General features: G+C 44.4%; 1 protein-coding gene across 1 annotated transcript in view; it reads left to right on the top strand.

Annotated features, from left to right (window-relative positions):
• Positions 1 to 13067, top strand: part of LOC106580682 (dedicator of cytokinesis protein 10-like) — a 158165-nt gene that overhangs the window by 118068 nt on the left and 27030 nt on the right. The window contains 9 exon segments of the mRNA XM_014162004.2: positions 257 to 323; positions 2134 to 2181; positions 5983 to 6087; positions 7579 to 7688; positions 8024 to 8139; positions 8879 to 9013; positions 9216 to 9398; positions 9757 to 9867; positions 12205 to 12420. Of these exon segments, the coding sequence (XP_014017479.2) occupies positions 257 to 323; positions 2134 to 2181; positions 5983 to 6087; positions 7579 to 7688; positions 8024 to 8139; positions 8879 to 9013; positions 9216 to 9398; positions 9757 to 9867; positions 12205 to 12420 (1091 nt within the window).

Here is a 13067-nt window from a genome sequence, read left to right as displayed (position 1 = left end):
GTCTAAGCTATGCCTTATTGGTGCTAACGCTTTGGAAGTAAACATATGTGACTCTGGATGACGAAATAAGGCTGTTTGTTTGTTTGTTTGTTTCCAACATTAGGACTGTTTTCCTCAATAAATGAAGTCTGCTTCATGTTTTGTTTGCTTGCCGTGATACTTAAGAGTCTCGCGATACTGGTATGCACTGTTAGTCAATTTCTTGCTTTTGCACAGTGAAGTAGTACAAGAACACTGCCTTTGTTTCTATTTGCAGAGGTGATGGTTTCCTATTGGCACCGAGCCATACACCAGGAGATCTCTGACTTCTTCAACATCCTGGAGTGAGTATCCTCAGTGTTAGCACTTCCTCTGTCCCTGTTGTAGATGGACAGATACTACAGGTGGCTGGATACATGACATTTATTTTCAAAGACACAACTACCCATTTCAGACTTCAAAGAAGTAGTTGAAAACGCAAAGCCAGGAAGAGGTTGATTAAATGAAGAATATGGAGAATATTAAGAGTGTTCTTGCTGACTCAAGCACACTACTGACAGTTGTTCCACTGACTGGCACTTTAATGTGGTTGGGTATTGGTGCTCTGGTGTCTCCAGTATTATTGCTTGATGACCAGCAGAAACCTACTAAAGGACCCCCCCCCATTGGTGAAATAGAAAAGCTTACGTTCTCAAAAGATAAAATGTGTGATCGTAGTTTGATTATACAACACCCCACACCTGATAAAAACACTAGCCTTTACAAGAAGAATCACATTTGTGTTTTTATTTTTTACTTCTAAACAGTTGTGATCTATTCACAGTTGTGACGTATTCATTCTTCAATAAAACACCGGGGCGGCAGCATAGCCTAGTGGTTAGAGCGTTTGACTAGTAACCGAAAGGTTGCAAGATCAAATCCCCGAGCTGACAAGGTACAAACCTGTCATTCTGCCCCTGAACAAGGCAGTTAACCCACTGTTCCTAGGCCGTCATTGGAAATAATAATTTGTTCTTAACTGACTTGCCTAGTTAAATAAAACGAGTAACAGAAATGGTACATTCCCTTTGACCTTGGTAGTGAAGAAGCCTATAGGGGAAGAGAAGAAATGATTACACATTTTGACCATACCGCACAAACACATAGACTGAACAAAAATATAAACATAAAACAATTTCGAAGATTTTGCTGAGTTACAGTTAATAAAAAAAAAATCAGTCAGTTGAAATAAATGTATTAGGCCCTAATCTATGGATTTCACATGACTGGACAGGGGTGCATGTGGGTGGTCCTTAGAGGGCATAGACCCACACACTTAGTAGCCAGGCCCACCCACTGGGGAGCCAGAGCCCAGCCAATCAGAATGGGTTTTTCCCCACAAAAGGGCTTTATTACAGAAAGAAATACTCCACCCCCCCTTCAGACGATCCCGCTGGTGAAGAAGCCAGATGTGGAGGTCCTGGCCTGGCGTGATTACACATGGTCTGCGGTTGTGAGGCTGGTTGGACGTACTGCCAAATTCTCTAAAACGACGTTGGAGTCAGCTTACGGTAGAGAAATGAACATTCAATTCACTGGCAACAGCTCTGGTTGACATTCCTGCAGTCAGCATGCCAATTGCGGTCCGGATTGAATCTAACCCTAACTTGAAGTTGAACTTTAGTAGGCTTAGTTGAACTTTCCAGTGCTAATGACTTTGTCCTCTCATTACGCGGAGGGAGGGAAGGAGGAAGGTGTACATATCATCGAGAGACGGAGGAGGAAGGGAATAATGGGAGACTTGGCAGAGGGGAACGAATGAGACTGATAAAAGAGTGAGAGAGAGAGAGAGAGAGAGAGAGAGAGAGAGAGAGAGAGAGAGCGAGCGGGGGGCTGTAAAACTGACGAGAGTTATAGAGAAATAGGCTCCAACTTTTCTCCCCTAGCCTCCACTCAGCTCCGCAGTAAATTCACTGCTTCCTGTCTCTGCTGGAGTTTCAGTCTTTATAACACACAGCTCCAAGACACACACACACACACACATCGTGACTGCACAAGCACACACATGCATTGTGACAGCACATACCCACATACGCCCACACGCTTACAAACTTATACTCAACACACACACACATACACCCTAATACACACTCTCTCTCCTCTTCCTCTATGCAGGCTGTGTCTCCAGCACTTCAGATTCCTGGGGAAGCGCCACATAGCCAGGTAAGTATCAGCCTTCCACAGGGGCTTTTAGCTGATACTGTGTACCTGCTACTGTTCTTTTCCCACTCAGAGGTTGTGTGTGTGTGTGTGCATGCGTACGTATGTGCGTGCGTGTGTGTGTGTGTTCATTGGTTTTGTCAATGAAAGACATGCAACAGAACCTTGTGTCAGATTGTTTGAAATGTAACTTTTGCTCAACAGCCAAATACACACACACACACACACACACACATGCACACACACATTCAACCACACACACATTCAACTACCCTCCCCTCAACTGACACACAGTCACATACACACTTAATGTGCATAATGTATGCACACACAACCAGGCTACTCCCAGGATCCAGGGTGGGGCTCACTGACTGTCTCCCTAGCCCCAGCTGCTGCTGTCTGTCTGTGTGTGTGTGTGTGTGTGTGTGTGTGTGTGTGTGTGTGTGTGTGTGTGTGTGTGTGTGTGTGTGTGTGTGTGTGTGTGTGTGTGTGTGTGTGTGTGCATGTGTGTGTGTGTCTGTCTGTGTGTGTGCACGTGTGTTTGCCTGCTTGTGTCTGTGTCTGCATCTACTGGGGAGACAAGAAAGAGGGTGGATCCCTTGCCAACCCCATAGTTCTCCTGCTGCTGGCTGCAGTCGATAGAGGGAGGGAGAAGAGAGCGAGAGAGAGAGAGAGAGAGAGAGAGAGAGAGGAAGGGGGAAATATGATTCATGGCAGACACACAGAGATGTTGACAACGAGGTGGGCCGAACTGGGACGTTTCTCACTGTCGTGGTTGGCAAGAGCATGGTAGTTGGGGGGGGCGGTCTGTCTGTTTGGTGTGTCTGTCTGTTTGGTGTGTGTGTGTTTGGTGTGTGTGTGTCTGTCTGTTTGTTGGTGTGTGTCTGTCTGTCTATTTGTTGGTGTGTGTTTTGTTGGTGTGTGTGTGTGGTGAAGAGCCTGATCACATGGATATGCTCTAGTGAGCTCAAACCAGTGTGTGATGCTGTTCAATTCACACCTCAGATATAGGTATTGGGGTACACTTTGTGTGTTCGTGTGTGTTTGGGTACGTGGATCCTGGAGCAGTCATAGGCTTTCCCAGCCAGACTTTTTCTCTTCGCCTGAATTTGAATTCCTCTCGTCTAATTTAATTTGTCCTTATTTTCTCCTCAATGTGAAGAAGAAAAAGCAGAGACGTTTATTTTTTCTTTTTGTTCTGTTTTTGTCAGAGCCAACAAAAGGCTGGGAATGTGGTGTGTTTAACTCTGTCAGGCATTAGTAGAATAAAGACGAAGGGGCTGGGATACTTTTGACCAGAGCCCGTAAGTGCACTATAAAGGGAACAGGGTGCCATTTGGGTCACATACGTTGTCTGGGGCTGATAAGTAACATGCAACCTTAATCAGAGAGGCTGCTGGGGGATTTGAATAGGCTCTGTCTGTCTGTCTGTCTGTCTGTCTGTCTGTCTGTCTGTCTGTCTGTCTGTCTCTCTCTCTCTCTCTCTCTCTCTCTCTCTCTCTCTCTCTCTCTCTCTCTCTCTCTCTCTCTCTCTCTCTCTCTCCTTCTCTGAGGCGCCAACACTTTGATGCCTGTCTGAACTCAGTGTGAGCTCTTTTTTGAAGTATGGACGATGACTTGTGCATCCACAGCGCTGTTTAAAGGTTTTGCTGAGACATTCCTATAACGTATTCCATTAAATTGCGCCTCATTGGTTTTTATTTCCCTCTTCTTACCTCATCCAGCACATCTCTCTGTTGAGTGGATACAGCCTAGCAGGGGCATACATACAGTGACACATCAACACACAACACACCTGTAACGCTGGTTGTGTCCCGAATAGCACTTTATAGTGCACTACTTTTGACCAGAGCCCTATGGCCCCTGCTCCTATTCCCTTTATAGTGCACTACCTTTGACCAGGGTGTACTACCCCTATGGGTAGTAGTAGGGCACACCGCCCTATCCCACCTGGACAAGAAGAATACCTATGTGAGAATGCTGTTCATCGACCACAGCTCTGCTTTCAACACCATAGTGCCCTCCAAGCTTGTCACTATGCTCAGGGCCCTGCTCCTGAACTCCTACTGTGTAAGGAGAGTGATGGACCAAGGAGAGTGATGGAGTGCTGCATCAGATGACCTGGCCTCCACAATCACCCGACCTCAACACAATTGAGGTGATTTGGGATAAGTTGGACCGCAGGTTGAAGGAAAATCAGAATACAAGTGCTCAGCATATGTGGGAACTCCTTCAAGACTGTTGGAAAAGCATTCCTCATGAAGCTGGTTGAGAGAATGCCAAGAGTGTGCAAAGCTGTCATCAAGGCAAAGGGTTGGCTACTTTGAAGAATCTAAAATCTAAAATATATTTGGATTTGTTGAACACATTTTTGGTTACTACATGATTCCACGTATGACTGGTACTGTATATACTATATTCTTTACATTTTATTTCCAAATGAAACACTGTCTATACACCATGTATTTATATTCTAGATTCTGACACAGGCTCGCTCTAATATATCCAGCCCTGGATTGTTAATTGGACCAGTTCTGCTATTTCTTGATTTCTTATTTAGATTTGTGTTATTATTTGTGTGTTTGTATTGTATTTGCGAGACATTCTACTGCACTGTTGAAGCTAGAAACATAAGCATTTCACTGCACCTGCTATAACACCTGCAAATCTGTGTACGCGACCAATACACTGATTTGATTCGACAAAGGCAAATAGGGTGCCATTTGGGACCCATCCACTAAACGACTGTTTTCTATTACACTTGTCAGCGTTTCTATAACATTGACAATACATTAAAACACTCGTAAACACTGATATTACATGTTAACACACTGATTACACTGGAATGTGTGTTCGTTGACCTTGCTCTTGCCTCCCCCTCTGTGCTTTCTCCTCTACGCTCCATGTATTGATGTGTGTATTGATGTGTTAATGGATGGTCTATGTGACTGCACATGTATTGACGGCCACACTACATGTGGTATGAATGTGGTGCCACGACGACTGATTTCATACCGTTTAATCCTAAAACGTTTGCTGTGATAATTTTGTGTGTGTGCGTGTGTGTGTGTGTGTGTAGCTACTGCATGGCTTTGCCGCTGTCATATGTAAGCTAATGACCATGTAGCATTCATGTCGCACGATGACCATCCCTCTTCCTCATCATCCCTCCATCCGCTGCCCTACATTCTCTGTGATTACTGGCCGTAGAAGCATCAGTGACCTGACCACGGACAAATCTGCTAATTGAGATAGCATTAGCTGGTCTTGTTAGGCTCAATTCATATGTTCATCTCTGTCACCACATACACTGGCTAATGTATTAGCAACAAGCAAACTAGGTTGCATTTACTAAAGCTCTCTGACCCTTGCTTCCAACTAATGCTCTCAATAGCTCTTAAAGTACTTCCAAACTAACGGCAACCTCAACCTAACGTTGGAGAAATGTCTCTATTTCTCCATCTAACCCCGCTACTTTGCTGTGGCAGCGTCCCATACTGAAATGACCCCCTCCTCTTTCTGTTTGGCTTGTTGGCTTTAGCCCACCTGAGCCCACATGTATCAAGCGTTTCAGAGTAGGAGTGCTGATCTAGGTTCAGGACCCCCCCCCTGTCCATAATAATCTGATTCATTATGACATGAAAGGCTAAACTGATCCTAGATCAGCTCTCCTACTCTGAGACGCTTGATAAATTTGGGTCGTGATGTTCAATTTGACAACGAGGAGGAAGAGTATGATGATGATGATGATAATGATGATGATGATGCTGTTACTTAACGCTGGTGTCATTGGCTTGTGAACAGGAAGCTAGCGGCTGTGGTAAAGCTGGCCCAGGGCATCCAGAACAATGGCACCCTGAAGGGCTCTAACCATTCCGCCCAGTCCTCCTCAGGCCTGCTCCCTCAATGGTAAACACACTCGCTACCTGGGGGCCCCTCCACACAGGGAGCAGGGTGAAGTTTTCCCTACCACCTGATCTTGGATCAGTTTAGCGCTTACCCCACTAATGGTTAAGGTTAGGATTGGGGGAGGGGGAATCTGTACCGAGGGGAACCTTCACCTCGGAGCTCCACACAGCGTCCGACATGAACTTGCACACATGCGTACCCTTTTCACACTACTGAGCTGAGCTGAGCCGAGCTGTACTCCGCTGGCCTGGTTACACATCCACTATAGTTGCTGGACAATGTGAAAATAAAATATCAGGGACAGTATAATATAGTTCAGGTTGGCACGATAGTGAAAAGTGTGATAAATACAGTGCGGTTCAGAAAGTATTCAGACCCCTTGACTTTTCCCCAAAAAATGTTACTTTACAGTTTTATTGTAAAATGTGTGTAGATCGTTGACAGAAAATGACAATTAAACATATTTTAATCCCTCTTTGTAATGCAACAAAATGTGAAAAAAGTTAAAGGGGGTGTAGACTTTCTACAGGCAGTGTATGTAACAATAGTTAGGTCTCTTAAACATTTTTTATATCGTTTATTGGACAAAAATGTATAGCTTACTGGACGAAAGCTCTAAATAAAGTGGAACCAAAAAGCACCTTTCTGCCTCTATCACTCAACTCCATGTTTGTCCAGTAAACTATACATTTTTAGTCCAGGAAACTATAAATAGGACAGCTGAGTTTGTGAACACCATTTGTCCTGTTATGAGTTTAGTTCATCATTGCTGCTCATCAGTGTCGTCTTCATTGTCCTGAACACGTGACCATCCATGGTGGACATTGTGAGTGTGTCATGTGACATAGTGTGGTGGCCACTCTGTTTGCTCAGCATGCCCCTCAGTGTCTACCATACGTGTGGCGTGGTGTAATTGGCTAGTCCTTTGTCTGCATATCCTCCCCAATTAAAAATAGAATCCCTGTCTTATCAGCAATCCCGTTTAACTACGTGGTCGCATTAACATGTGTGTTGTCACGTTACAGGTGCTAATGTTTTCTTAGACATTTTCACACACTTAGGACTAATCCCAAATGGACCCCTGGACCCTACGCCCTATGCACTTGGAGATTTGATAAGATTTGACAGGTGCAATCAATAAATGGTCCTCCAAGGTTAATTGGAAATGTCCCCATATTGCTTATACCAATCACGTCCTCTCAGATCTCCACTAGGGCATAGGGCGTAGGGTCTACTGGTCCATTTGGGATTGGGCGGCAGTGCAGAATTACAGGCTGTTTTCGAGGTGGAGTGAATATATTGGGTGTCACATTCACGAAACGCAAAACATTATGAAACAGGTAAAATGAGCGTTCCTATTGGATAGGTTCACAGAGTATCTCCTTTGTTTCAAAACGCTTTCACCTGTTTCGTCCCTGCTGAACACCGCCCCGACTTGTGAGGTTGAAACTTATGTGTTGACCTTCTGACCCCTGACCGTCTGGTCACCAGGATGCTGTCAGGACAGGATGGCCATCGGCACGCCCGCTCCCAGACAATGCCCATCATCCGGGCCAAGAACGCCCTGACCAACCCCAAGCTGTTGCAGATGATGGAGACTGGTAATGCCCCCCCCCCCCGAGTACTCCCGCCTAACAACACCGCTGGGCAATGCCACCCCGGTCCCATTTAAAAACTGTTTAGTTCACATCAATGTGTTGTGTTATTTAGTTAGTTAAATTAGCTTTTGTTGTCCTAGGCCAAAAGCCTTTTTACTTTTACCAACCGCCAATAGTGCTATTTCTTATCTATTACAGTGCTAAGTAACATTACTTAGCTATTATAATTCTGTCTCTCGTGTTGTGTTTTGTTAGGTGCGTGAGGGTTATTGTTAGGGTTGGGCTGTTGTTGCTAGCTGTGCTGTTGTACCATTGCCCTTTTCCTGTCCTTCCCTCAGATGGGAACATCCCAGAGGGTGACCACCTGAGCCCGACGGACATCGAGGCCAATCTGTCCACCGAGGTGGCCCTCATTGTACTGGATGTTCTGGGCCTCTTTGTTCATCACCACAAGGTCAGACAACAACACTGACCACTGTCTGAATGGTCAAACACCGATCTCTACAACCTACAGACCGGTTACGGTTGCTCAACTTTTCCAAAATTCCCAGGTTTTCCAGAAATCCCAGTTGGAAGATTCCTGGAATCACGAGGGAACAAACAGGAAATCCAACCAGGATTTCTGGAAAACCTGGGAATTGTAGGGAAAATTTCAAGAATTTTGCCTTATCCTAGACCTGTCATTCATGAGCCTATTTTAATATGCCACTGCCACCTTGTGGTTATTACTAAGAACTACAGTGACTTTTTCACCTGAAATCCGCACTAAATACCACTCTTTTTCACTATTCACTATTCTTTCACTTCACTGAATCTGAGATATTCAGTTTGTATTCCAAGCTAGGGATTTGTATCTTCTGTTGTTCTTGTAGGTTACTGTGCACTCCTCAGTCCTCAAGTTAGCTGTCCCTCAATATCTACAATTGCTATAAAGCAACCCAGCAACCTAGACATGCTGCTTTGTTTTGTCTTTTGACTCGTTTGTGATTCATATTATGTCTGTGTCCCAAATGGCACCATTTTCTCTATATAGTGCACTACTTTTGACCAGGGCCCTAGTGCACTATATATGGAATAGGGTACCCTTATTCCCAGACTCAGTTGGTACCGCAGTGCCGGCTGGTGGACGAGGTTAGGAATAGGATGCCATTTGGGAAGCACGTATGTTGATTGCTGTTCTTTCTCTCCCACAGAAACAGTTACTGCAGGACGAGGGTCAGAACCTGCTGATGAAGGTGTTTGACACCTACCTCCTGTTCTTCCAGATCAATCAGTCCACCAGCACCCTGAGACACGTCTTCGCTGCCCTGCGCCTCTTCATACAGAAGGTCTGAGTACTAGCCGATAGCTCTCTCCCACACATGCACACTAACTGACTTCATATTACATTATTGACGCTGAACTCTCTGTCTCTCTTTCTCGTCCTTTCTCTCCTTCCGTACTCTCTTCCTCTTTACCCCCATCTCTTCTCTCTATCCCCTTCCTTACTTCCCCTCTTTCTCCCTTCTTCTGCCCTCTCTCTCTCTCTAGTTCCCCTCTGCGTTCTTCCAGGGTAAAGCGGACCTGTGTGGCTGCCTGTGCTACGAGATCCTGAAGTGTTGTAACCACCGCTCCAGCTCCACCCAGACTGAGGCCTCCGCGCTCCTCTACTTCTTCATGAGGAAAAACTTTGAGTTCACCAAGGGAAAGTCCATCGTCCGCTCCCACCTACAGGTCAGTCAGTGGAGGTGGAGGGATGTGTGTGGTGTGGGTCTTGGTGTAGACATGGAGGTGTGTGTGTGTGTGTGTGTGTGTGTGTGTGTGTGTGTGTGTGTGTGTGTGTGTGTGTGTGTGTGTGTGTGTGTGTGTGTGTGCCAGAGCTTTCTTTATTTTCACTGTTTTGTTCGGTGAACACAGGCCCTGGATAGAGAAAGGCCACGATATTTCTATGGCTTTGTTTACCTCTGAAACAGACTGTTTAGCATCCGATCAGAGACCACACACACATCGCCACACTGTTTCAGAGCTGTTGTGATTAGTGTCCCCTTTGCTCTCTTTCCCTCTCTCTCCTCTCTCTCCTCCATCCCTCCAGCTGATCAAGGCAGTGAGTCAGCTGATCGCGGATGCTGGCATCGGAGGCTCACGCTTCCAACAGTCTCTGGCCATCATCAATAACTTTGCCAACGGAGATGCTCCTCTCAAGGTGAGAACAGGGACTGGAGTGAGAAATGTCCTGTGTCCCAAATGGCACCCTATTGCCATTTATAATCCACTACAGTATATATCAGGGATGGGCGACTGGCGGGGGAACTCAGTCGGGGTGTCAACTTACGGTTGTGAGGTAGAAAATTAGAAAACACAAGGTGCAATTTCTAAATTTTGTTGTGTATCAACAGTTTTTCTCTTGTAATGTCTGTCACTAATAGTCACTCAATTAGCCCTTGTCAGCAAAACTTTTTTTGATTGGTAAGTTAGTCTAGGGGCCAGCTATCTAAGTTAGTCAGTCTCACTCAGAGATCATATTAAAAACTGCAAACATTTCTCTCTGCCCCATGGTAAAATGTGTAGAATTGCAACAAACTAGCTTTAAAACAGCAACATTTTCTCTCCACCCTATGGCAAAAGGCGTAGAATTGCATGAAATGTCACATGCTTCGTAAACAACAGGCGTAGACTAACAGTGAAATGCTGACTTACGGGCCCTTCCCAAGAATGCAGAGAGAAAGAATAGAGACATAATAACATGAGGAATAAATACACAATGAGTAACAATAACTTGGCTCTATACACAGGGTACCAGTACCGAGTTGATGTGCAGGGGTACGAGGTAATAGCGGTAGATATGTACATATAGGTAGGGATAAAGTGACTAGGCAACAGGATAGATAATATACAGTAACAGCAGTATACTGTAGGTAGGGTTAAAGGATAGATAATAGACAGTAACAGCAGTATACTGTAGGTAGGGGTAAAGGATAGATAATAGACAGTAACAGCAGTATACTGTAGGTAGGGGTAAAGGATAGATAATAGACAGTAACAGCAGTATACTGTAGGTAGGGGTAAAGGATAGATAATAGACAGTAACAGCAGTATACTGTAGGTAGGGGTAAAGGATAGATAATAGACAGTAACAGCAGTATACTGTAGGTAGGGATAAAGGATAGATAATAGACAGTAACAGCAGTATACTGTAGGTAGGGGTAAAGGATAGATAATAGACAGTAACAGCATTATACTGTAGGTAGGGGTAAAGGATAGATAATAGACAGTAACAGCAGTATACTGTAGGTAGGGGTAAAGGATAGATAATAGACAGTAACAGCAGTATACTGTAGGTAGGGGTAAAGGATAGATAATAGACAGTAACAGCAGTATACTGTAGGTAGGGGTAAAGGATAGATAATAGACAGTAACAGCAGTATACTGTAGGTAGGGGGTAAAGGACAGATAATAGACAGTAACAGCAGTATACTGTAGGTAGGGATAAAGGATAGATAATAGACAGTAACAGCAGTATACTGTAGGTAGGGGTAAAGGATAGATAATAGACAGTAACAGCAGTATACTGTAGGTAGGGGTAAAGGATAGATAATAGACAGTAACAGCAGTATACTGTAGGTAGGGATAAAGGATAGATAATAGACAGTAACAGCAGTATACTGTAGGTAGGGGTAAAGGATAGATAATAGACAGTAACAGCAGTATACTGTAGGTAGGGATAAAGGATAGATAATAGACAGTAACAGCAGTATACTGTAGGTAGGGGTAAAGGATAGATAATAGACAGTAACAGCAGTATACTGTAGGTAGGGGTAAAGGATAGATAATAGACAGTAACAGCAGTATACTGTAGGTAGGGATAAAGGATAGATAATAGACAGTAACAGCAGTATACTGTAGGTAGGGGTAAAGGATAGATAATAGACAGTAACAGCAGTATACTGTAGGTAGGGGTAAAGGATAGATAATAGACAGTAACAGCAGTATACTGTAGGTAGGGGTAAAGGATAGATAATAGACAGTAACAGCAGTATACTGTAGGTAGGGATAAAGGATAGATAATAGACAGTAACAGCAGTATACTGTAGGTAGGGGTAAAGGATAGATAATAGACAGTAACAGCAGTATACTGTAGGTAGGGGTAAAGGATAGATAATAGACAGTAACAGCAGTATACTGTAGGTAGGGGTAAAGTGACTAGACAACAGGATAGATAATAAACAGTAGCAGCAGCGTATGTGATGCGTCAAAAGAGTTAATGCAGTAGCAGGATGAACAGTCTATGTCTTGGGTGGCAGGAGTTTGACAATTTTAGGGCCTTCCTCTGACACCGCCTATATGGCAATAGGGTGCCATTTGGGTGTCAGCCCTAGTGTTGAGGAATTAGAGAGTTAGTGATTCCGCTCTTAACTCCCTCTAGTGACTAATAATGTTTGTATAGGCTGTGATTGTGTATACTGTCCGTGTTTACGGGCAAAAGGACAATAAACCTTTATGAACTGTGATGTCAACGTGTATGATCCATCTGCACTCCCAGAACACACCGTTCCCTGCCGAGGTGAAAGACTTGACCAAGCGGATCCGCACGGTGCTGATGGCCACGTCCCAGATGAAGGAGCACGAGAAGGACCCGGAGATGCTGGTGGACCTGCAGTACAGCCTGGCCAACTCCTACGCCAGCACGCCCGAGCTCCGGCGCACCTGGCTGGAGAGCATGGCTAAGATACACGTCCGCAACGGAGACCTCTCCGAGGTGCAGTAGGACTGGCTTACTGGGATATGTTATGGGTTATGTGATCTGATGCTGTCATCTATACTGTAGGGTACAGAGATATGTACAGTGGGTATCATAAGTATTCACCCCCTTGGATTTTTTCACATTTTGTTGCGTTACAAAGTGGGACTGAAATTAATAATATTTTTTTGTCATAGATCTACGCAAAATACTCTATAATGTCGAAGTGAAAAGAAAATTCTACAAATGTTTTACAAATTTAAATAGCTAAAATATAGTTGTGGCATAAGTATTCACTCCCTTTGTTTAGGCAATACTAAATTACACTGAACAAAAATATAAACGCAGCATGCAACAATTTCAACGTTTTTACTGCTTTACCGTTCATGTGAGTTGAAACAAATTCATTAGTGTCACGGCTATCAGTGTAGCAGGAAGGGTCAGAGTCAAGGGCAGGAGACGGAGGTCCAAAAACACAGATGTTTATTAACACCGTATGGAAAAATAGGCAGTCGTAATACTGGGTGTGCCTAAACACCCGACAGGAGCACCGCTCCAAAACAATAAAGTGAACGGGCCGCAACCCGGCAATAATAAATTGACAGCTCCACCAAAACGCTGAACTAACAAGCAGCGTAAATACAAAGAGCCCTTCGTACAGACAC

The sequence above is a fragment of the Salmo salar genome, chromosome ssa20 (assembly GCF_905237065.1).
Source record: "Salmo salar chromosome ssa20, Ssal_v3.1, whole genome shotgun sequence".
NCBI classification, from domain to species: domain Eukaryota; kingdom Metazoa; phylum Chordata; class Actinopteri; order Salmoniformes; family Salmonidae; genus Salmo; species Salmo salar.
This window is presented reverse-complemented; position numbering and strand designations above follow the sequence as displayed.